Genomic DNA, 22,539 nt, shown 5'->3' with positions numbered 1-22,539 from the left:
TCTGGTTTTTCACTCTTTGAACTGTATAGCAAGTTGTGGCTTGATTTCTCAGGATTTTTTTTTTTTTTTTTTTTTTTGAATAAAGAGACAACTTCTCATTAAAACAGAAATATTTGTAACAGACGACTCTATGACTACAGACCAGCATAGAGTACCACGATTACTTCATTTCTTTAGTTACAACAGACAGGATACATGATGGACAAAGTTCAATATCATAAACATCCTCTATGCACTCTAGTGCAGCTTGTGCCAATTGGTGGGTAGCTTTGTTGGAATCTCGGAATACATGTGAAATGTTCCATTTGGTACATGAGTTCAGAATCGTTCTTGCATCTCGGATGAGACATCCTCCCATGCTCCAGTCCAAACCTTGGTTTTGAAACAAGTCCACCACATGTTTAGAGTCTCCTTCCAGGCATACTTGTTTCATACCTAACTCCTTGATGAATACAGTTGCAATCAGCACTCCATACACCTCTGCATCAAAAGGTCTTTCTCGAAATGGTCTTTGAGCTCGAAGGGCACCAACAACTTGGCCTGTATGGTCTCGAATTAAGACACCTATACCAATTTTTCCTTCCTCTGATTTAACAACTGCATCCCAATTTACTTTAAAATGGTTCTCATCTGGCTTTATCCACTTTTTAGGTTATGTTTGAGTCTTGATGCTGCCTTTTCTTATAACTTGGTTGCAATCTTTATAGAAGGTGAGGTCTGCAAACGCCTGTTGATAGACTCTGGTGGGGTGCTTGAAGACTTTACCATGAAGGATGTCTCCTGCTCCAAATTCCCCTAAATACAGCAGCCACTTCCACAAGTTCTTTGGTGTCTAGAGCCTTAACTAAATGAGACCATATGTCAAAAAATAGGTTGCTTTGGCATGTCATCTTCTGGACTTTCTTGCAACTCTGATTCAAAACATCCTGAGCTGCTTTACAACTCCATAAAGCATGACCCGATGTCTCAGGAGCGTACTTGCAAATAATGCATGAGCTATCCTCTACCACTTTCCTTCTTTTTAAATTAGCCAATGTGGGTAGAGCTTCACTGCATGCCCTCCAGATGAACATCTTAATTGCTGGAGTTGTACTAAGTTTCCATACTGCCTTCTAAACTTGTTGATCTTGGGGTCTGCATCAGGGTTCCCCTTCAAATTCCACTTCCATTGTCCTGTGAAGGTGATACCCACTTTTAACTGAGAATTGCCCATTGTTTGTGTACACCCATATCATTCTATCTTCTCTTTCTACTAGGCAGATGGGTATTGCTTTAATTGCCTCCCTCTCTTGAGGAGAAAACAACTCATGCAGGAGAGAATCCTTCCATGTTTTAAGGGTATGGTCAATGAGGTCACTAACATGTTCACACCTATAGTCATCATCTCGTGGGGATAGGATCTTATGGTAGGGCAAAGAAGGTATCCATTTATCAGTCCAAATGTTGACCTTTGACCATCCTATTCTCCACATCATGCCTTCCTTAAGGACCTCCAAACTTGCATGAATACCTCCCAAGCTAGTGAGGGTCTTGAGCCCAGTTTTGCATCTAGTAGTCCCCCTTGACCAAAGTACTTCTGTTTGAATATCCTCGCCACCAGAGAGCTTGGATTCTGTTGAATTCTCCATCCCTGTTTGGACAGTAATGCAATGTTGAAGCTCCTGAAGTCCCTAAAACCCAACCTTCCATGTTCTTTGCTATTGCTGAGCTGTTTCCAATTAATCCATTGTATCTTGGAGGTGTCTTCATTATAGCCCCACCAAAACTTCCTAAGTAGCTGATTCAATCTACCCGTGATTGATTCTGGTAATTGGAAGATTCCCATAATGTATGTGGGAATGGCCTGTAGAACAGCCTTGAAAAGTACTTCTTTCCTAGCACCAGAGAGATGCTTAGACTTCCAATTCTCCATTCTGGCCCAGGTCTTGTCTATGAGTGAATGGAAGGCAGCAATTCTTTTCCTACCCACACAAGCAGGAAGCCCCAAATATCTCTCAAAAGAGCCTATTGATTTGACTTGATGAGTGTGCGAAAGTGCACTCTATATACCCTATTATTGGACTAAAATACTAAAATGTGAATAGAAATCATAGGAATTAATATGTATTCTTAAATTGAATTTCCATTTACGTTGGGATACTCCTAAGCAGTTTTTTTATGTCTAATTTCAGAATTTATAAAAGAGCAAGTCAAGCCCAGTCAAATTCAAAGGAGGACATTCATGGGGTTTGAGAGCAATTTGGAAGAAAAGAAAAAGAAAAAAATCACAAAATGAAACCACAAGAAGTCCAAGTCCGAAATTCGCTAGGAGACAGTCTGGACATACTTTAGTCTTTTGATTGTATCTTTTTACTCATATATCGGATTGATGAGATTCTTGATGCATTGGAAATCTATCTTAAAGGGATATAACTTTGTCTCTAATAAGGATTTCCAAATTCGAACTCCTAAAGGCTGTACGTGGCTGCCAAGATAAGTCCTAAAATTTAGGCGATTTTTTTATGCGGAAATCAAGAAGACATTAGGGTTTCTTTCTTACCCTATATAAGCATATCATTAGCACGAAATGGAGAGGAGGAAGAGGCACAAGAGGCAGATCTGAAGAGAGGAGAAAATCACTTCCATGGCCACCGTTCGCTTCAGTTTTCTCTGGAGATTTTTGTTGTCCATTATATTTATGGGTAACTAAATTCTCAAGTAGGGTTAAGGATGAACTTGCACATTAGATGGTATTTCTAATTTATTCTTAATTCATGTATTTGATTTTCAATTGCTAAAACTCTTTTGTTTTATCATTCTCAATTCATCGTTGATGTTTTTTTCTCCGAATAATCATAGAATTTATTGTGTTTATGGATTCAGTCATGCTTTTTCTATTGAATGGATTAGTTTTTTGATTATGTTTGGATCAATTATTTATCTATATTGATTTAGTTTTTTGCTGCAATATCGCTTCCTGAGTATATTGTCGTCATTGGATTTTATCAATAGGGATAGTAATTCACGTTTTTTAAAAGTGGTGAATGTTTTTTCAAAGGGTTTCATTTTATTTAAGTCTGTTTTATAAATCTATACCTTCCGATTGGGAATTGTAGGAATTGAGTTCCTAATTGAGTTATCCAATGAATTAAGAATAATTAAAATACCAGATTTGTGCATGACTCCTGCCAGCTGCTGTATTTGGAGCTTAATATCCTTATTTGTATTTTTGCTTAAAAACACTAAAGATTTGTCTCTGTTAAGGACCTGTCCCGAGGCCTTTTCATAGACAACTAGGATATCAAGCAAATTAAAGAGTTCCTTTGGGTTTGCTTGGCAAAAGAGTAAGCTGTCATCTGTAAAGAAGAGGTGATTTACAATGATGGGGCCTCTACCAATTTGGATAGGAGTAATGACCTTGTTATGCTCAGCTCGATTAAGCAAGGAAGTGAGGGCCTCAGCACACATGATGAAAATGTAGGGGGATAAAGGGTCACCTTATCGAAGGCCCCTTGAGGGAAGGAACTTCTGTTGTGGCTCCCCATTAACAAGAATAGAATAAGAAATGGAGGTGAGGCATCTTTGAATAAGGTTGATCCATTGGAGAGGGAACCCCATCTTGGATATGACAGCTTCCACAAACCCCCATTCTATCATATCATAAGTTTTGCTCATGTCTAGTTTAAGAGCCATGCACCCTCTTTTACCTTTCATTCTAGTGCTCATGGAGTGGAGGGCTTTATAAGCCACCAACACATTGTTTGTTATTAGCCTTTCAAGGACAAAGGCACTTTGATTGATGGAAATGAGATTGGGGAGGATGGTTTTAAGCCTATTTGCAAGGGTTTTTTAGATTATTTTGTACAGCACATTGCACAAGCTGATGGGTCTAAATTCAGACAGTTTTTTGGGGCTTTTGACTTTGAGGATTAGAGATATTAAAGTGTCATTGACCTCTGTTAAGGAGCCACCTTGGTTGAGAACATGGAGAGCATATTGGCATACCTCCTCACCTATTACCTCCCAATGTTTTTGGTAGAAAGAAGCTAGAAACCCATCAGGTCCTGGTGAGCCTAATGGGTTCATTTGAAGCATTGTTGCATGAATCTCTTCTCAAGTGAAGGGGATAAGAAGCTAAGTTTTCATCTCAATGGTCAGTTTAGAATCCAATGCATTTAGACAATCTTCAAAATTAGAGGGGGAAGAGGTAGTGAAAAGAGATGAGAAGTAACCTGTAAAAACATCACCAATGTCTTCCTGTTTTGTCAGCACCCTTCCTTGTGGATCCTCTAAATTGTTGATAGTATTTGTTTTCCTTCTATGACTAGCTTGCAGGTGAAACCAGGTTGTATTTCTGTCCCCCACTTTCATCCAATGCTGCTTTGCTCTTTGGCGCCATTTAATCTCCTCTGTAGCCATTGAGAGTTCTACCTCCTTTTGCAGGCTTTGCATTTCTGTTAAATGGTTCCCTATGCCTGTCTCTTGAAGGTGCCTGATCCTCCTCATTGAATGGTTGATATCTTTATGTTTAATCATTTTTTCTTTATGATTCCATTGTGAAAGACTCCTTTGGCAATCAATCAGTCTCTGTCTCATTGTTTTGGCTCCTTCCACTCCCATGCTAGTTCCCTTCCATGAATATTCCACTATTTTCTTGCATTCTTCTTTAAGGTCCCAAGCAGCCTCGTATCTAGAACACCTTGCTTTTTATCTGTTCCCATTGACTGAATTATGTATGTTGATACAGAGTGGAGAATGGTCTAACTGAATGGCTGCTAGAGCAGTACATGTGGCATAACTGAAGAGCTCGTGCCATTCCTTATTGGCCATTGCTCTATCTATTCTTTCCTTGGTAAAATCTCTACCTTTTCTATTATTTGACCAGGTAAATTGTTGGCCTGGGAATGGAGGTCATGAAGGCCACATAACTCCACTACCTTCCTGAAGTCCTCAATTTGTTTGTAGGGTCTACTGGCAGCCCCTTGTTTTCCTCTTGGTGTAGGATTTCATTAAAGTCTCCTGCACACATCCATGCCATGGGTGATGGGGGTTTTAACATTTCTAGTAACTGCCAGCTGGTCTTTCTTTTTGCTGTTTTTGGGTGTCCATAAAACCCTGTGAACTGCCATTTATGTCCATTAACCCCCTCCTTAACTGATGCACTGATATGACAACGAGTATAGCTGATAATCCTAACATTCCAATCCACCTTCCACAATAGGGCAATCCCACCACTAGATCCCATACTATCGATTGCAAAGCATCCATCAAACTTCAGAGCTCTCCTAACATTCTCTAGTTTTTGTTTCCTAGCTTTAGTCTCCACTAGAAAAACTAGGAAGGGGCACTTTTCCTTAGTTAGTTTACTAAGGATTCTAACTAACCAAGGGTTCCCAAGCTCTCGGTAGTTCCAAACAAGGTTACTCATTGGTATTGGCAAGGCTGGAAGCCAGCCACTGCCAATTGGTAGTCGTTGCCATAGGTACCTCTTTGCCTTTTCCCTCTATAGATGTCATCCCCATTTTCCTCACCATCTCTTTTGTTGCCCCTCTTGTTACTTGGTTTATGTGGGATATTAGTTATGTCAGCTAGTGTAACCTCCCCATTGAGGTCCCCATGGGGTGCCACTCCTCGAGCATGCCATTTCCATGTCTTGGTCCTAGGTCCCTCATGCAAAGTAGTGGTAGGTTTTCCTTTCTTAGTGTTCAGTACCCTGCTTTTGTCCATACCCTCACCATTTTCCTTATGTGGGTTTCTGGAGGTTTATCTAGTTCAATTAGAGAGACTTCCTGAACTAAGTTTACTTTTTCTAATTCAACCTCCATACTTGAGTTGCTTTTAGGGGTTTGGGTTCCTTTGTCCTTCTCCAATAAGGAAACCTCGTAAATCATAGGGGTAAGACTTTGGTTTTGCACTTTAGTGAAAGCTTCTAAACAGTTACCTGTCACCTTCTGAGTGGTTGGGGACATCTCGACTGACACATGACATTTTCCTCCTTGGAGTCCACATTTCACCTTTCCCACTGAGATCTCTTCCTGCAGCTTAGTTGACTTCTCCTTTTGGCCAACATGGCCTCTTGGCATGGGCTTTCTGTCATCTCTGACGCTATCTTCTCCCTGATCTTCCCGGTGATTATTGCTACCATTCTTTCCGCCGTTAGCGTCACCACTTCCACCGCTTTTTGAACCACCATATTTACGGACGTTGAAGATATTTGAGTGTGCTGGTTGGGCTCGCAACCAGGAACCAAACTGTAGGGGCACCTGGTCTTCATCTTGTGTCTCATAGCGTAACTTGTTGTAGTTTTTACCTTTGTGATAGAGGATTCCGCAATGAAAACAGAAGTTCTGGAGTCTTTCGTATTTAAAAGAGATCCAGTGTTCTTTCTCTTCAAATAGCATCCACTTTCCCCTGAGCAGAGGTTTGTGAATGTCCACTACCACCCTCACCCTTAAGCACCTCCCCCATGCACGTCCATCTAGTTCTATTTTGACTCGGATGACATGGCCTATAGAGGCTACGAATTGTGCTCCTACTTCCTCATTCATGGTGGCCAGTGGAAGGTTGTGTAATTGGACCCAGAATGGCTCGTATCGGAATTGTATTCTGTTGATGGAAACTGTGTCATCTACCTCCTGCAATGATAGCAAGCTTACGTCGAAGAACCATGGTCTGCCACCGAGGACCTTGTCTTTGTCTTCCAGTTTTTGAAACTATATGAGAAAGCTTTGGCCACCTATCTCAATGAATCTCACCCAACCTTCTAACCTCCACACCTGAGACATGGTGGTTCTGAATGCCTCACTGTTAACAATCCTCTCCGCCATTGCCCTGCCCACAATGCAGTGCTCTCCCTTCCTGTCTTCCTTCTTTAAGCCTTCTGGTTTCACTTGGAAAGGAGCACTTTCTTCTGTTGTTAGTTGCAGTCTTTCCCATCGCTTAACCAAATCCTCTGCCTCCATCGCACTATCTATTCCTACTGAAGATCCTTACACAAACCTCACAAAAGTGAGACCAAAAGCCTTAGTGTAAGAAACTAAGGCACTGGAGCCTCACTCTAACTCACTCGAGAAGAGAAGGCACTCTCACTATGGATTTATCAGGATTAGGAACATTTATGGTGGACAAGACAATTGGTGAATTGTAACTATTTTTTGCTCATTATGACGTAACCAGGATATTGTTCTTTATGGTATAACCAGGAAGATGCCTTTGGTTGGATTGTTCTTATTAATGTAACTAGTTGTTAATTGCAAAGCAGTGTCAAATGCAATGGTCTTTGTCTTTTTACCAAGTTTTGTATTAGTATTTGGCTATGTTTTACTGTGAAGGATTAAATATGTAGAGACACAGCATGCAGTCTTGAAGAGTCTTATGGGCATAGTTTGCAAAAGGATACCAATAAGCATGCAATCTTGAAGTGGTGCTGCTCATCACTTCCACCACTCACTAAGTTTTTCCTTGGCTCCTTCATTCTTGGTGGCTCAAAATCAGTCGGCAGTTCCTCCGATGTCTGCAAATCGCAAAATCAATAAAAACATTGGCTCATTGAAAAAACAAAAAAGAGCAAATGGAAGTGTATTTACAAGATGGCCTAAGCCATGAATTTCATGATAGTATGCATGCATTGTGCGTGTTGATCTATTAGTATTTATTTTGTATAAAAAATAAAAAACATAAAGGCCTATAAAAAAACATTTTTAAATTGTTAAAAAGATGTTTTTTAAAAATAAAAAGTGTTTAAAATATTTTTTTTTAAATCTCGGTATTAAAAAAAGTAATATAAAAACATTTAAAGTTTTTTTTTTTTAAAGTAATAAACCTGGATATCCGGGTTTACATCCTGTTATTGCCTGGATTTTTTCTGGGCAGTTATCCGCCTAGTTTTTAAAATCTAAGTTCGGATCCGGATCCGGTTCTACACCCCTAGATGAGACCGACCGACCTCCCACAGCATGGGTGGTGGGCACTGGGTGGGATTTGTATCATGTTGATGAGCGCAATTTGGTTCTAGCTATTTAACTTTGTCCCAATTGCTCTGATGTATGCATTCATTGAACTAGGCTAGCTTTACGTAAAATTGGATCATCATTCTTTTGGGATCAATATAAGAAGAATTAGAATCTAAGAAAAGAAAACAAACATAATTAACATTAATTGGATCAATCAATATCCCAACCCTACAAGTATAACATCCAAGGAAATAATCAAAAAAGACGTTCTACATTTTTTTTAATGCAAGTCAAAATAAATGAAATCTGCCAAATTTTGAATAGATTAATATATAGTGGTTAAACTTAATGTGAATGGTGCTTAATTTGTCTATGGATCGATCTCTGGCCATAAATCTCGAGTGGACGTACATGATTTAGACGAATATTGATGCGGAAGGGAAAACATGAAGTGAGTGATCAAGTGAATCATATATATAATGTATGTAGACAAGGTAATTTGTATGAGATTGTTCTTGAATGGTATTATTGATGGGTATTAATTGAGGATAGTTATGATATTAATGACTCGTTTTAAAATACAGTTAGATCAAGTGGATATGAGAATGTCTTTGAGAATGAGAAGGGAGCAAAAGTAGACGTTACAAGCTTAAAATTCGGGTCATCATACATAATACTTATTGGGCTTGCAATTAGGAAATTTAGATTTGGGCTAAAAAAGAACCCTCCCAATATTAGTATATGATTGTACTTTGCTGATGAATACAGAAAGTGCCTTCAAGTTAGTGTGAGTGGAATTATTTTTTAATCCCATTTGTAGCTGATATTATGCTTTCAAACAATAATTTAGATTTTCTACGTGAGACTAGGTCTCATTTGGTTACGCAGTTCAAATGAGATGAGATGAGATATTTTGAATAATAATGAAATTTTTGAGTTAAGATAAGATGAAATAGTTTGTAAAAAAAAATGTTTGTTTAGATGGTAAGATGAGATGAGATAATTTTTATTTTTTAATATTTGAAAAAGTGTAGGTCCCACGGTATTTATAGAGTGCCTGAATTGTGCATTGTTCATGACAATTTTCATTGTTTTATATTGATTTTTTACTATTCATTTAAGTGAACGTTTTCGAAACTTAAGAGATAAAATATTGTGTTAGGATTGTCAAAACTACTATACAATACAACTCCAGATTAGATGAAAACATCTAATCCAAATTGGGCCTAAATAGTTTTCAAAGCTTTGAAATGAAGGATTTGGAAGGCTCTTAACTCACTAAAAGAAAAAAGATAGAAAGATGCAAGAACCATTTTTAAGATCCAATAACAAAAACCATAGGATTGTTTTAACTTTCCCCAATAAGATTTGAAGAAGCAGATTTAGGATTCTTACTTGCTACAATATATACAATGTTCTTTATCTGTTTTTATTTAAATCGAAATTTTGTATCACTGGAAGACTGCATTAACCATTTTTATTTTTATTTTACAAAAACGAAAGTGAGAGAAAAGAGAAATGAAGTAAAATAAGAAAGTACACGAAATAGAATAAACATGCAATTGAACCATCCATTTTCTTTTTCAATCCCATAATTCCATTGAATGCTTATTTTGCAGTTCTAAAAAGGCAAAAGGAGATGTGAACTTGCAGATATATATATATACACACACATCTATATTAGGAAGTTACCCAAGTATTTTCTCACATCTTTATTCCACAAATGGAATTCTTTAATAATGTTGACCATTGACTTGGATTAGTTTTCTATGTAGGAAAGTAACAAAAAATTGTTCTGATTTGATATAATATGTTATAATTTATGTAAAGTAAAATTAAAATAAAATGAGTTAAAAAAAAATCTTGTTAGTTTGTAAACTTTACTATAATGAGATCTATATGTGAACTAATTTTTTTTTTTTAAATAAAAAGTTTGTTTAACATGGTATTTTGCAATAGTAACAAAAAATAATAAGAAAATAATTTAATTTTAATCAAGGAATAATTTTAATTTTTAATTTTAATTTTGTTATGTCATGTTATATATGTTAATGTAGTCTATTTTAAGTTATTATTGATTTAATTATGAACATATATATATATGATTAGAAATGATCAAAATTAAAAATAATATTTTCTTAAATTAAGAGGTGGTTTGAATTGAGAAATACTTTCAATCCATCTCATTATATCATTGTTACAACTTTATTAAATTCTAACACAAAATATAATAAACAATTCAATTTTTTTAAATTTTAATTTAATTTTTTAATTTAAAATAATAATAATATTTAAAAATAAGATTTTAATAATATTTTATTTTATTTTTATTTTTTATTTAAAATTATCTTATCTTATATCATTATACAATCAACCTATAAATGCCTATTACGCCTTCCAATAGATAAATAATGAATATAATGATGGATTGGCTTACGACCTCGAGAAATGGGTAGGAATGAAGTTTTCTATTTTCTTTATTCAATAAAAAGAAAGTTGCAGAGGAAGTTTGTGGCCACCTTCTTTAACTAATGCGTATGATTTTTTTTTGGTAAGAGTGTTAGCATTAGTTTATTTATATATAAATATAAAATCATATATTTTAAAAATTATACAAATGCAAAATTACATATCTGTAATTAGTGTCCATTACAAAAATTAATAAAATAGTATTTATAAAGTAAACAGTACATCTACAAAGATGTATTGGCATCATTTATAGCTATCAAAATATTTACATATGCATAATCTAATATAATCAATTTAATTCGCCTCATTTCAACTCACTATTCAAATTAGTCCTAAGAGATTAGTGTATCGCGTGTTAATCACAATCGCTTGCTTACGATAAGTCATGATGATGACTCAACGACCTAAGTTTTTTACTCTTTGATTGACGCCTTCAAATTCGGGGGAAAAATCCAATCTCCACTTTTTAAAAGATGAGTAGTTAAACTTATCATATATTGATCAAAAATGTTTTCTCAAGATAAAGTTAGGGTTATTGATTATTGCTATTAATCATGCATGTATATTTGTTGAACACAGTCAGAGTTAAAAAGAGGATTCCTCACTTTTCTCTCATTCAAAACGCGAGGCTTGCATCTTGCTCAACTCCTAACTTATAAGCTTTTCAAGTCATTTCATAAAATAATAAAAAATAAAAATAAGAAAACTTTGTTGCTCCATGTTTCTTAAGATTGCGCGTCGCGCCACCATTTGCTCAGAAACACATGCATGACTTGGTCTTCGCCATTTTTACTTGAAGATGGTTGTTGGAGATAAAATTAGTGAAAGTGTTAAGTCCACAATATAGGGAGATAAAAATTAAAGTCCACTATCCTAGAATGAAAGGAAGAAATAAAAGGTTTGATAATGACAATACTTGATTAAACAAAGAGGAATGATGATACATAAAATTGAAATACAAGATGTAAAATTAATAAGGGGAAGACTTGAAGAGGGAAAAGTGGCAACAGAGAGGACAGGGGATGGGCTTCCTAAAAATACATCAATAATGATGAAAGTTAATCAATCTAGACAGTTAATCAACAATGATGGAAATTATATTATTGAAGATGTATTTTGGAATGAATATTGCACATAATAATCCAGTGCAACGACATTTGGAGATATTGTCAAGCTCTTTTAAGTAATTATTAATTTAATTAGCAATAAATGGTATTGGAAAAGAAAAAAATCAGAATAAAGAATAATATTTTACTTGATTTGATTTATAATGTCGTTTACAATAAAGACAAAAGTAGTAGCTGCACGCTTATTATTATAACAAATTCTTTGTATAATAATTGAGGAAGTCGTTCGTCATTTTCTTTCACGGAATTCTGTATTTAGACATAATTTTTGCGTTATCAGCATAAAGTCACTTTTAAAGCTTTCCACTTTTAGAGATTAAAGGAAAGGAAAAAAAAAAAAAAGATTATCGTTTCTGTGGGGCTACCCACATGTAATATTGTCATTGGCTGCATCCTAAACTTAGTAACTAACATAAAAATTAAATTACATTATGTGTACCCCTGCCCAGCAGTCACTTTGAGGGGGGCAAGGGAGAGGTATAGAATTAGGAGTGTAAAAAAAAAAAACCGACAAATCGGGTCAGACCGGACTAAACCGGTGAAATTGGTTTGATCTCGAGTTTGGTTCAGTCTGGTACCGGTTTTATTTTTTTTAAAATCGGTTTCGTTCCGATTTTTTTTTTAAATCGGACCAGACTGGACCGGTTTTATATATTTTAATTTTTTACATTGTATATAATATTTATATATAATATTATATACAATGATGAAATGATGAAAGTTAGGCCCGGTTTAGATTTATAAAATATTTTATCTCATCTTATTTTATCTCATTATTATAATTTTTTTAATTTTTATATAAAATATAATAAATAATTTAATTTTTTTAATTTTAAAATAATAATAATATTAAAAAATAATATCTTAATAATATTTTATTTAAATTTTATCTTTCATTTAAAGTTATCTCATCTCCCTCTAAATCTAAACCAGCCTAATCAATCGAGACAATTGGTACAATCTTGATCTTGCATGAAAATTCTATTATTTGAGATGTATTGTAGCAACGAATATTGCACATAATAATCCAGATGGTCGGATATATTATCCAATTAGTAATAAATAGGATTAGAAAAGACAAAAATCAGAATAAATAATAATATTACACTTGATTAGATTTATAATGTCCTCTACAACATTAAATAGATTTAAAATAAAAAATAAAAAAAAGAATGACGGAAGAATTTTCCACACCAAAGGCAAAAGTAGCTGCACTCCTTATTATTTTAACAAATTCCCTGTATAATAATTGAGAAAGTTGCACATTATTTTTTTTCACCGAATTCTTTTTAATAAGATCATCATCAGCAAATATAAATAAATAAATAAATAAAAAAGGACAAATTGAAGTACTGTTTAAATTTATTAGGTTATGATTTAGGATGTGATTTATTTTCTTAACAAAAGACTCAATTTCCAACTTTACACGCAAAGAGAAATATCTAACTAGTTTAGCTACACCCTGACTAAAAAAAAAAAAAAAAGAAAAGGGATATTCCTATTTAAATTATAATTTACATTATTAAGGGTCCATTTGGATTAAGAACGCTCTCAATTCCTCTCATTTTATCATTATAATTTTTTTAAATTTTTATACAAAATATAATAAACAATTCAACTTTTTTCCAATCTGAAAACAATAATAGTATTAAAAATTAATATTCTAATAATATTTTATTTAACTTTTACCTTTCATTTAAAATTATCTTATCTTATCTCACTATTTAAATAACCCCTAAATGTATGTGGCCACGTTCTTTAGAAAAGTGCTAAATGAAGTATTGAGTAAACAATCACCAAATGTTTCGACAGTTGATTTTACTTTCCTTTTATAAATGTTTAGTACTGAGTAAAAAATTATTAAAACTTGTGAAAATTATGGAAAAATTTAGTTGCAAGTATAATTGTGTAATAATATGTGCACCAATCTAATATGATTGGTCAAAAAATAAATTTTATTGAAAACAGTGCTAATTTAAATTTTAAATATGAAGGAATCAGTATTAGTATACAGCTTAGTACACGACTTTGCTTGTACGTAGCAAAACTCGAAAATTATTCTACTCCTCTTCCTCCAATACTGTCAAATGAAGTGCATAAAAGATAAAAGATAGAATAATATTATATACAATTATCAAATGTGTAAGTATTGTGAAGTTATTTTTTTAAAAAAAATAAAATTTTATTTTCATATAAATTCTATATTTATTATCATAATCTTCTAAAAATATCGTAATTATAAAAGGTGTTAAAAATTATAATTGTTTTTATTTAAAATATAATCTGGACTTTTATTATAGATTCTTTTTTTAATCTATAAATAAAAATATATGACATCATAATCTACGGACATTTTTAAGACAAATAAGATGTTTCAGCTTTGTTTGAACGCAAGTCAAAAGAAACTCATAATCTATGCATTTTATTTTATTTTTGACTTTTACAATACAACCCTTTCTCATATTTATAGCTTTCTCATATGACTAATATTGCAGGGAAGAAACAGAAGCCTTCTCTGCCATATCAGCATAAGAGCATCTTCTATGGATTAATTAAAAGTTAAATACATCCGTCCACATTTAACTATTTATAATGTCGTTTACAACAAAGGCAAAAGTAGTAGCTGCAAGCCTTATTATTATAACAAATTCTTTGTGTAATAATTGAAGAAATTGCTCATTATTTTCTTTCACCGAATTTTTTGTCTAATTGAAGTACTGTTTATAGACAAAATTATTAGGTCATGATTTAGGATGTCATCTATTTTCTTAACAAAGACTCAATTTCTAACTTTACACACGAAGAGAAGTTTCTCCTCGTTCATTTATCAATAAGTTACTAAAATTAATATATAGTATCCTTCAAACTTTAAATTTTGAATTAGGAATAATTTTAATTTAATTTTAAATTTTGCCATTACATGCCATACACGTTGATGTAGTCTATTTCACGAGTGATTATTCATTTAATTAAAAAATATATATGATTAGAAAATAAAAATTAAAAAAATAAAATAAAAAAATAAAAAGAAGAACAATATTTTTTTTAAATTTCAAAGTGTCCTAATTTACAGCGTTAAATAGTTAAAAATAATAACCAATGATTGAGCTTGTGAAGAAAGGAAGTTGACGACAACTGTAAAACCTTTTTTAATCAACATCATCGACTCGGACTGCACATATTTTCCCCACTTGGGCTTGGCTTTGAGTTCTCGACCGGACAGATTCTAACATCAACAAAGAAAAAGCAATAGTTTAGTATTAATTTATAATATATCTGCATATATTAATTTATTTTTTATTTTTATATCATTTAAATATTATATTTTTTAATAATTTTTAGTTATTTTAAATATTTCCTCTAACAACTAGCAATATCATCATATTTTTTGATATTTTGCAACATCTCTTCACTGTACTCATATACAATATCATATAATTATGACCTATTTTATATTAATCCAAATTTATAAATTAAACCAAAATATAAATTGATTAAAAAAAGATTATGTTATGAGAATATTCTCAAAATATATTATAAAAACAGGAAAGACAATCCACAAAACAACATTCTATCGTTATTTTTTCATATATTTTTTACTACTATTCAATATTTTATCATTACTTTTTTTAGTACTATTTACTGAATATATAAGATCACCCAACTACTCAAACGCAAACTAATCTAACTGTTTGACAACTATTTGGTTGGTTGAAACTTTATTCAACTTGGTGAAGCTTTATTGCATAATATTTTAGTTTATAGTATTCTTTACATGGAAATATTCAGTTTATTAAAAAAAAGTTTATAAAAAGTAATACTACCTGAAGTCGTGGAGTGTGCAAGTATCATACAGTCATTTTAAAAAAGAGTGAGATCTATTATAAAAAAATTAACTTTTTTTTCTTGTGGGTCCAATATATATTAACTTTTTAAAAATAATTATATAGCACTTACATATTAACGATTGCAACTATTATTTCTAATAAACAAATAAGTAAAAAGAAGAAATGAAGTTGCCAAGGAGCTTCTCGATCTCGTTCCTTTACCAATAAGTTATTAAAATTAATATATACCATCCCTCAAACTTTAAATTTAATTTTAATTTTAAATTTAAATTCTGCCATTACATCCCATACAAGTTGATTAGTCCATTTCATGAGTGATTATTCATTTAATTAAAACAATATATGATTAGAAAAGATTAAAAAAAAGAAGTAAAAGAAATGGGACCACTTAAGATGAATTTAGATATATTTAAATGTTAAGATGAGTTTAAATATATTGATAAGAAGTTGAAAAAGGTTGTGGTCCCTTGTGTAAAGAGGTATTAAGTTGAAAAAGGTTGTAGATTTTATGTGTAAAGAAGTTTTGAGTTGAATTATGTTTAATGATTTGAGAGTTGAGTGTTTAGATATTAAACTGAGTTTAAAATTAGACTGAATTGAGTTGATCTCATAATCTTCCAACATCCAAACGAAGCCTACAATAGTTACTCTATTCTATTTATAATCATCCTCTCATATATAACCTATAATATAATTACTTTATTCCTTTCTATTCCATACCTTCCTAAACTCCTAAACAAGTATATGTATAATTTAATTTCATCAATATTGTTTTAATTGTCTAAACAATTATTACTAATCTATTTCAAAATTTCCCGATAACATACCATGATATTCTTTTTTATATTTTGAATTGTTAAGTTTAAAAGAGAAATTTCATAATTTATAAAATAATGTGATTTGATGTAATACATTAAAATTTGTTAAACTGAAAATAAAGTAGAAGAAACTATAATATACAACAAAAAAACTATATTAATTAATTTGTAAAATTTACTATTATGAGATCTCTACCTAAACTAAACATGTTAATTTTATTTTTTGTTGAATTTAAAAATTAAAATAAAAAATAAAATTTATGTACATGGTATATATTTTGCGGTAGCATGGAAAAGCGATAATAAAATAATTTAATTCTGATCATGTCGTTATATATCAGTATATGTACATGTCGTACAAGTTGATGTAGTGCAAATTTAAGTTATTATTCATTTAATTAGAAACATATATGATTAGAAAAGGTAAAAAGAAAGAGAAACTCTTCTTGCAGTCGACTGAAGGAAGCGCCGCGCAACCGTGTCTTATGTGGTTAATGAAACGGTTCGTTTCATGCGTTTTTGGATTCCACGTAGACAGGCTACCCTTACAGTTCGTTTCTCCTTCTCCCCTCCACTTCGCCGTTCCCCTTCCTCCTCCATCTTGAGTTTCATTTCTCTCCTCCTTCTCCCGAGTTTCCTTCCTCCTCTGATATTCTCCTTCATTTCATTTGCTGAATAGACTGAACAAGCATTACTTTGATCTCAAGGGAAAACAGACAGACAAATGCAACGATCAAAGAAAAGGAATTTCTTATTTGTGCTGTTCTTGTGCTCTAGAATTTTTTTCAAAGAAAAGTGTTGTTCTTGTGCTGGTCAGAAAGTGCTGCTCTTGTGCTCTAGAATTTAAAAAGCAAAACAAAAACAAAAATAACAAAAATTGATCTTAAAGTCTATCTTTACTTCCTACTTGATAATTATTTAGTCTGCACAATCAAGTTGTTCAAATTTTTTAATTACATTTAGGCAAACACAGAAAGGTAGGTATACAATTATTTTTTTAACAAAACTCAAATCGATATTAACAGCAACCTAAACATATCCAAAACTTTGATTATTTGGAAACTCACTCAGGTATAATTATAGAGCACAAGAACAACACTTCATAATATTTCATATTATTTGGAAACTCCCCCAGCTAGCTTCGAACTCACCCAGGTATGATTATACAAATATATTCTTCCTCCAGCCGACTGCAAGAAGAGTTTTTCTTTCATGGAAGGCTACCACAGTATTCCCCTTAGGTATTTAGTTAACAAAAAGTTATACAAAGGTAAATTTCAAATTTTTTAATTACATTCAGGCAACCTGAAACTATGGCTTTGCCAACCAAGAGAGATCCATTCCAAAATTTTTCAACCCTGCTCAAATGAAGCCCATATGCCTATATGTGGATGAACCCATGAAGAGAACACCTCCAACCCACGAAGAGAAGGTCGGTTACGCATGTAGACAAGTTCCACGAAAACGACGAAGCTCCAACCCACGATGAACAAATTGAAGAGAACCCACAAAGAAACACCGAAGAGCAACTCAGTTACGCACGCAGACAAGCTTATCGAAGACGACGAGAACCTCCAACCCATAAAGAGAACCCACCGCTCGATCGATTATGCACGAGATGCTCCACCCACGAAGACGAAGAGAACCTCAACGAATAGAACCTTTGCATCTGTATATTTCGGGACTACACGCACAAAGCGAACGTCTATTTTTGTTTTTGGTTTTTTTTTTTTTTTTTTTTTTTTTTTTTATAATTGAAATAGCAGCTGACGTAGCAGCCGACTCCGCGGCGATTGAATAAGACGACTGTACGTAGCAGTTTTGAAAAAGAAAACGGAAGAACAATATTTCTCTTAGATTGCCTCCGAGAAGAGGCCCACCAAGCTGGGTACCAAAGAAGTTTGGCCGCGTTTCTTTGAGCATACGTTTTCTTGTAGAGCTGTCAAGATTCAGAAGTCTGGGCATCGCCGTCGCCCCTCCTCTACTCTGGCCGTCGCCGTTGCACATCCAATGCCCAGCACCCCGCATCGCCCATTTGTGCCCAGCACCCGCCGTCACGCCTCCTCTGCTCTGGGTCCCACGTCGCCGTTGAACATCCTCGGCCCAGCACCCTGCGTCGTCGTCTCTTATCCTCTGCAAGACAAACAACTTTGCAAGAATTAGGTAAGTTTCCATCAGGTAATTTTCTGCATCGCCCATACTTGGTGTATTCATCCCATTCGTTGCAACTTTTTGACTTTGGAGGTAGATTGGTTGTTGTTCATAGAGCTTTTGCAAATTATGGAAAAAGGAAAAGCCATTATCTCAAACTTAAAGATAATAAAATGTCGATTGATTTGAAAAATAATCATTGTCAAAGTTGATTCCTTTGATTTGCTTATGGGATTTTTGCCTACTGTAGACTGTAGTTAAAGAGCTTCTTTATGCATTATGCGGTCAAAATTGCCTTTTCGCTATGCTTTGTAATATTTCATCAAAGATATGATTGGCAAGTGAGAATCCAGTTTTCAACCATTTCATGGCAAGGATTTCATCAAGTTAAATCCTATGGATGCAAGAAATTAAACTATATCACCCAATCAATGCCCTGACAGTCTCATATTTGCGGGAATTTTGCTTTCTGATTCTCGATAAATAAATACCGTAGAAAGAAAAATCACGAATCTTTTGGATTTAGATTCGATTTTTGTTTTCTTACTACCATTTTAGAATCTAGGGTTGCGTCCGTTGGTTTTCTTGGAATCATGTCTAACTACTGAGTTTTGCTTTGATTTTTGGTGATTATGGTGATGATAAAGAGCTTGATCGCTGCTTAGATCAGTCACTTCCTTGCTTGCATGGGGTAAGTCCTAGGTCTCGAGCCCTAATTGCCTATAACCAGTTTTATTTGGATTGGATTTGATATTTGGAAGTACTTTTCTTGCCTTTTTGAGTGTCCTAATTGCTACCATTTTTGTTCCCAAAAAGCAAGTAGAGTACTTCAGTTAGGGTTGTTTCTGCTATTAATGTTAAGTTTTGGCTTCTTTTTTTCAAAAACCAAAAATGGGCCCTTTTTGGAATGACCATTGACTTGTTTGTTCCCGATCTTATATCTTTGTTTGGTCAGCACGTAGTATTTGTTTCTAGTAATAGTAATCTGATCCTTTTTTGTCCTGGTAGAGTATTCAAAGTTCAAGTCACCAAGGCAATATAAAGTTTTACTTCGTCCATATATATGCAAGTATGTCTGTATGTGAGTTGCATCTAGTCATCTCTAAATAACTTTTTATGGATGAGCATGCTTACAAAATTGGCGTTGGATTACATTGCCTCCCCGTACCCTTTATGCACCTAAATATCAAGACGGTTGGAGATTAAAAACCAATACCATCTACAAAATATACAAATTTAGTTATATATATATATAGTAAAAATACTGCTCTTGTTTGATCATTTGAAAAGACCAGCTAAGCATCATTGGCTTTGCAAGCTAAAGTTCCTAGATTTATGGAGATATAGAACATCATATGAGCTAACATGCTTGCATATCCACAATTTGAGTCTGTAACAATTGTTCCAATAATTACATATCTGATTTGACCTTTGGACGAACATCACGAGCAGCGACATCATCGCTGCTTGAAGCCTTCATCGGCAAGAAGGGGCCATTTGCTTTCTGGCCATCAAATGCATACAGTTCTAGTTGTTGGTTGGGCCAGTTTGATTGCCCGATCTACTCTGCTCTCAAACATTAGAAAGATAAGAAAACTAAATAATTGTATAGATGATAACTGTACTGCCTACCTAAAAGGAAAGTCCCATCACATAATTATTAGTTGTATTTGGTTGATTCAAGATTTTTCGTTCCTTTTCTTCTTGCTAGCATCATTACGGGTAGGAGGATAGTAGACAATTAGAAATAAATTAAATTAATAATTCCTCTTTAAAATCTCGTGTATTTTCCTCCCTTTACTCTTATGAGCCAGTCTTGACAAATTTTGCTTTTTTTAGTGTTGTACTGTCTGCATTTTGTACTTTTTGAGTGTTGCATTTTCCTCCTTCCTTATCTCTTGTTCGGAATTGAAGGGATTGAACTTTTGGAGTGTTGCATTTTTTGGAGTACTTTGCAGTATTTAATCATGGGAATTGTTTCTAGAGCAATTAAGGATGTTAGTTATGTGCAGATTGGTGTAATGATGGCGTTCTTGTCAGTCCAAGCCACTTATATGGAGATGCCTTTGGTTCTGATTTTCCTCACGTCCCTTTTCCAAATTTTACATTATTCTATCTGCAGTGGTGAGTATTTATGGAGATGCCTTAGCCATATTAGATCTATCTTTTACAATTTGGCTAATTCTATTTGGGTAAACTTATTATGAGCATTAACTTTGAAAATGGTTTTTTGTTGGAATGGGCAGGATAGCGTTGTTAATATAGGCTACGATGAGATGCATGGTGTTTATGGCAGAGTTGCATCCATAGGATTGTTAAAGGATTCACTGAAGATGTTACTCTTTTTGCAAAAATTTTGATTGGATCTCATAATGTTCATTCATGTTATGTATTTAGAAAACTCATGTATTTGTATAACTGGAATGATTTTAAGTTATGGGAATCTGTTCTTATATTTGCATTAGTCATTTATTTCATACCAGATGGCATTTATTTCATGAACATGCGGTTAATTTCAAAAGATGCACTCGTGGTTAATTTCAATGGAATAGCAGGTGTTGAGTTCTCTCATTTGGCTCTAATCCATCGTAATCCATCGTAACTTATTCTTAATTTCAAAACATGCAATATCAAAGAAAATATTTCTCTCAATTGGCTCTAATCTATCGTAACTTATTCTTAATTTTTCTTGAATATTTTCCCCCGAAATTCTTTTGTATTTTTTCAATACACTTTCCCAATAAGATATTAGGGCTGTTCATCCGGGTTCCGACCCGGAAATCCGGGTAGACCCAAACCGGAACTCGGATTTTAAATCCGGGCCGGAACCCAGACCGGGTTATCCCGGATTAGAAACGGTCCGGAACCCGGATGAATCAGGGTTTTTCAAAACCCGGATTCCGGGTTTTTCAAAACCCGGATTCCGGGTTTCGGATTAAATCCGTGTCTTTTTTTTTTTTTAATCTGACTTGTCTAGTATCCTGTCTCTGTCTCTCTCCGTGTCTGAGTCACACTCTATCCGGTCACTGAGTAAACGATATGGCGACCTTTCTTGGGCTCTTCTCGACCTTTATCTCCGGCAAAACTGCATCGCTGACGGTCAAACACTCGTTGGCCTACTCCGTCAACCTCGCCCATCCTCACAAGGTTTCAGCTCACCCGCGCATGGTGAACTCCGCCACCGTTTCAAACAAAGCCCCTAAAAGCGCGCGCCCCGAGGCATTATGAAGCCGCGGCGTATCTCTCTGGAGATGCAAGCTCTCGTTGGAGTCCCCGAGATTTCTCGCACCCAAGTGGATTCCTACCAACACCAGCAAAAGCAATTTTTTCAAGAATCATTGAGTGGATTCCTACCCAAGAATCATTCTCGTCCTTTAAACAAGCTGTAGCGTATACCACACCAACAGTTGGGTGATGGGCAAAATCACAGACTGGCCCTTGCGATTTGAGAACTTCAGATTCAAGGTTCGGGTTAAACATGGATCAGGTATTTGCAAAGAGCGTCGCATTTCCGGAACTTGAAACTGATATTTTCTTAGGAAAAGGACTAAGTAGCCTCGCCTTAAAACAATAGTCTAGACCAACGCCAGCAAAAAGAAAGAGAAGAAGATTCTCAGACACATAAACAGCTCCATCAAAAGCGTGGGACAAGAAGCTCCATCAAGAGAAGAAGTTCTTGCACCATAAATTCCTTTCACACAACACTGAAGTAGTAAATTTCATACCTTTAACCAAGCCAAAAGCTGCAGACTGGAGTTTGAGACTTTGAGTCGCAGAGCAGAGAGAGAGAGATCTGAATCGGGGGGGTCGGGGGGGTGGGGGGGCGGCGCTAGAATAGAAGAAGAAGAAGTAAGTTTTTTTCTTTTAGTTTATAAAACCGGGTACCGGGTTTTAAACCCGGGTTCCGGATTTAAAATCCGGTACCTGGACCGGATTAATCCGGTTTTTCAAATTCGAGTATCGGCCCGGATTTTATCCGGACCGAAAACCGGAACTGAAATCCGGCCCGGATGAACAGCCCTACAAGATATATCTCTATTATATATCCGAGCTGACCAGTATTAAAGTGAGTGGAAGACCCTCTGCATAGCTTAGTGCATCTTTTGTGAGTTCCACAAAATTGTCATTAGGTTTGTCACTTTTGAATGCATTCTGGCTAAAGAGTTGAAGAGCTTCATTGTGATCCAATGCCTTC

General features: G+C 34.4%; 1 protein-coding gene and 1 long non-coding RNA gene across 4 annotated transcripts; one reads left to right on the top strand and one right to left on the bottom strand.

The window, feature by feature from the left end:
- Window positions 1-4,113: 4,113 nt before the first annotated feature.
- On the bottom strand, window positions 4,114-5,407 carry LOC122296930. The gene is made up of 2 exons (XM_043106723.1): window positions 4,917-5,407; window positions 4,114-4,669 (listed from the first exon to the last, which is right to left on the bottom strand). Exons 1-2 carry the CDS (start codon window positions 5,405-5,407, stop codon window positions 4,114-4,116), a joined length of 1,047 nt encoding a protein of 348 aa, XP_042962657.1.
- Window positions 5,408-17,999: 12,592 nt separating this feature from the next.
- Window positions 18,000-20,808, top strand: LOC122296461. Of its 3 annotated transcripts, none has more exons than XR_006238564.1 (4): window positions 18,000-18,371; window positions 18,992-19,035; window positions 20,357-20,468; window positions 20,591-20,808. It is a non-coding gene; the product is annotated as an uncharacterized LOC122296461 (long non-coding RNA). The 3 variants fall into 3 exon arrangements; XR_006238562.1 differs by having other exon boundaries at window positions 18,009-18,356; XR_006238563.1 differs by having other exon boundaries at window positions 18,009-19,035.
- The last annotated feature ends 1,731 nt before the right edge of the window (window positions 20,809-22,539 follow it).

The sequence above is a fragment of the Carya illinoinensis genome, chromosome 15 (genome assembly GCF_018687715.1).
Source record: "Carya illinoinensis cultivar Pawnee chromosome 15, C.illinoinensisPawnee_v1, whole genome shotgun sequence".
Taxonomy (NCBI): Eukaryota; Viridiplantae; Streptophyta; class Magnoliopsida; order Fagales; family Juglandaceae; genus Carya; species Carya illinoinensis.
This window is presented reverse-complemented; position numbering and strand designations above follow the sequence as displayed.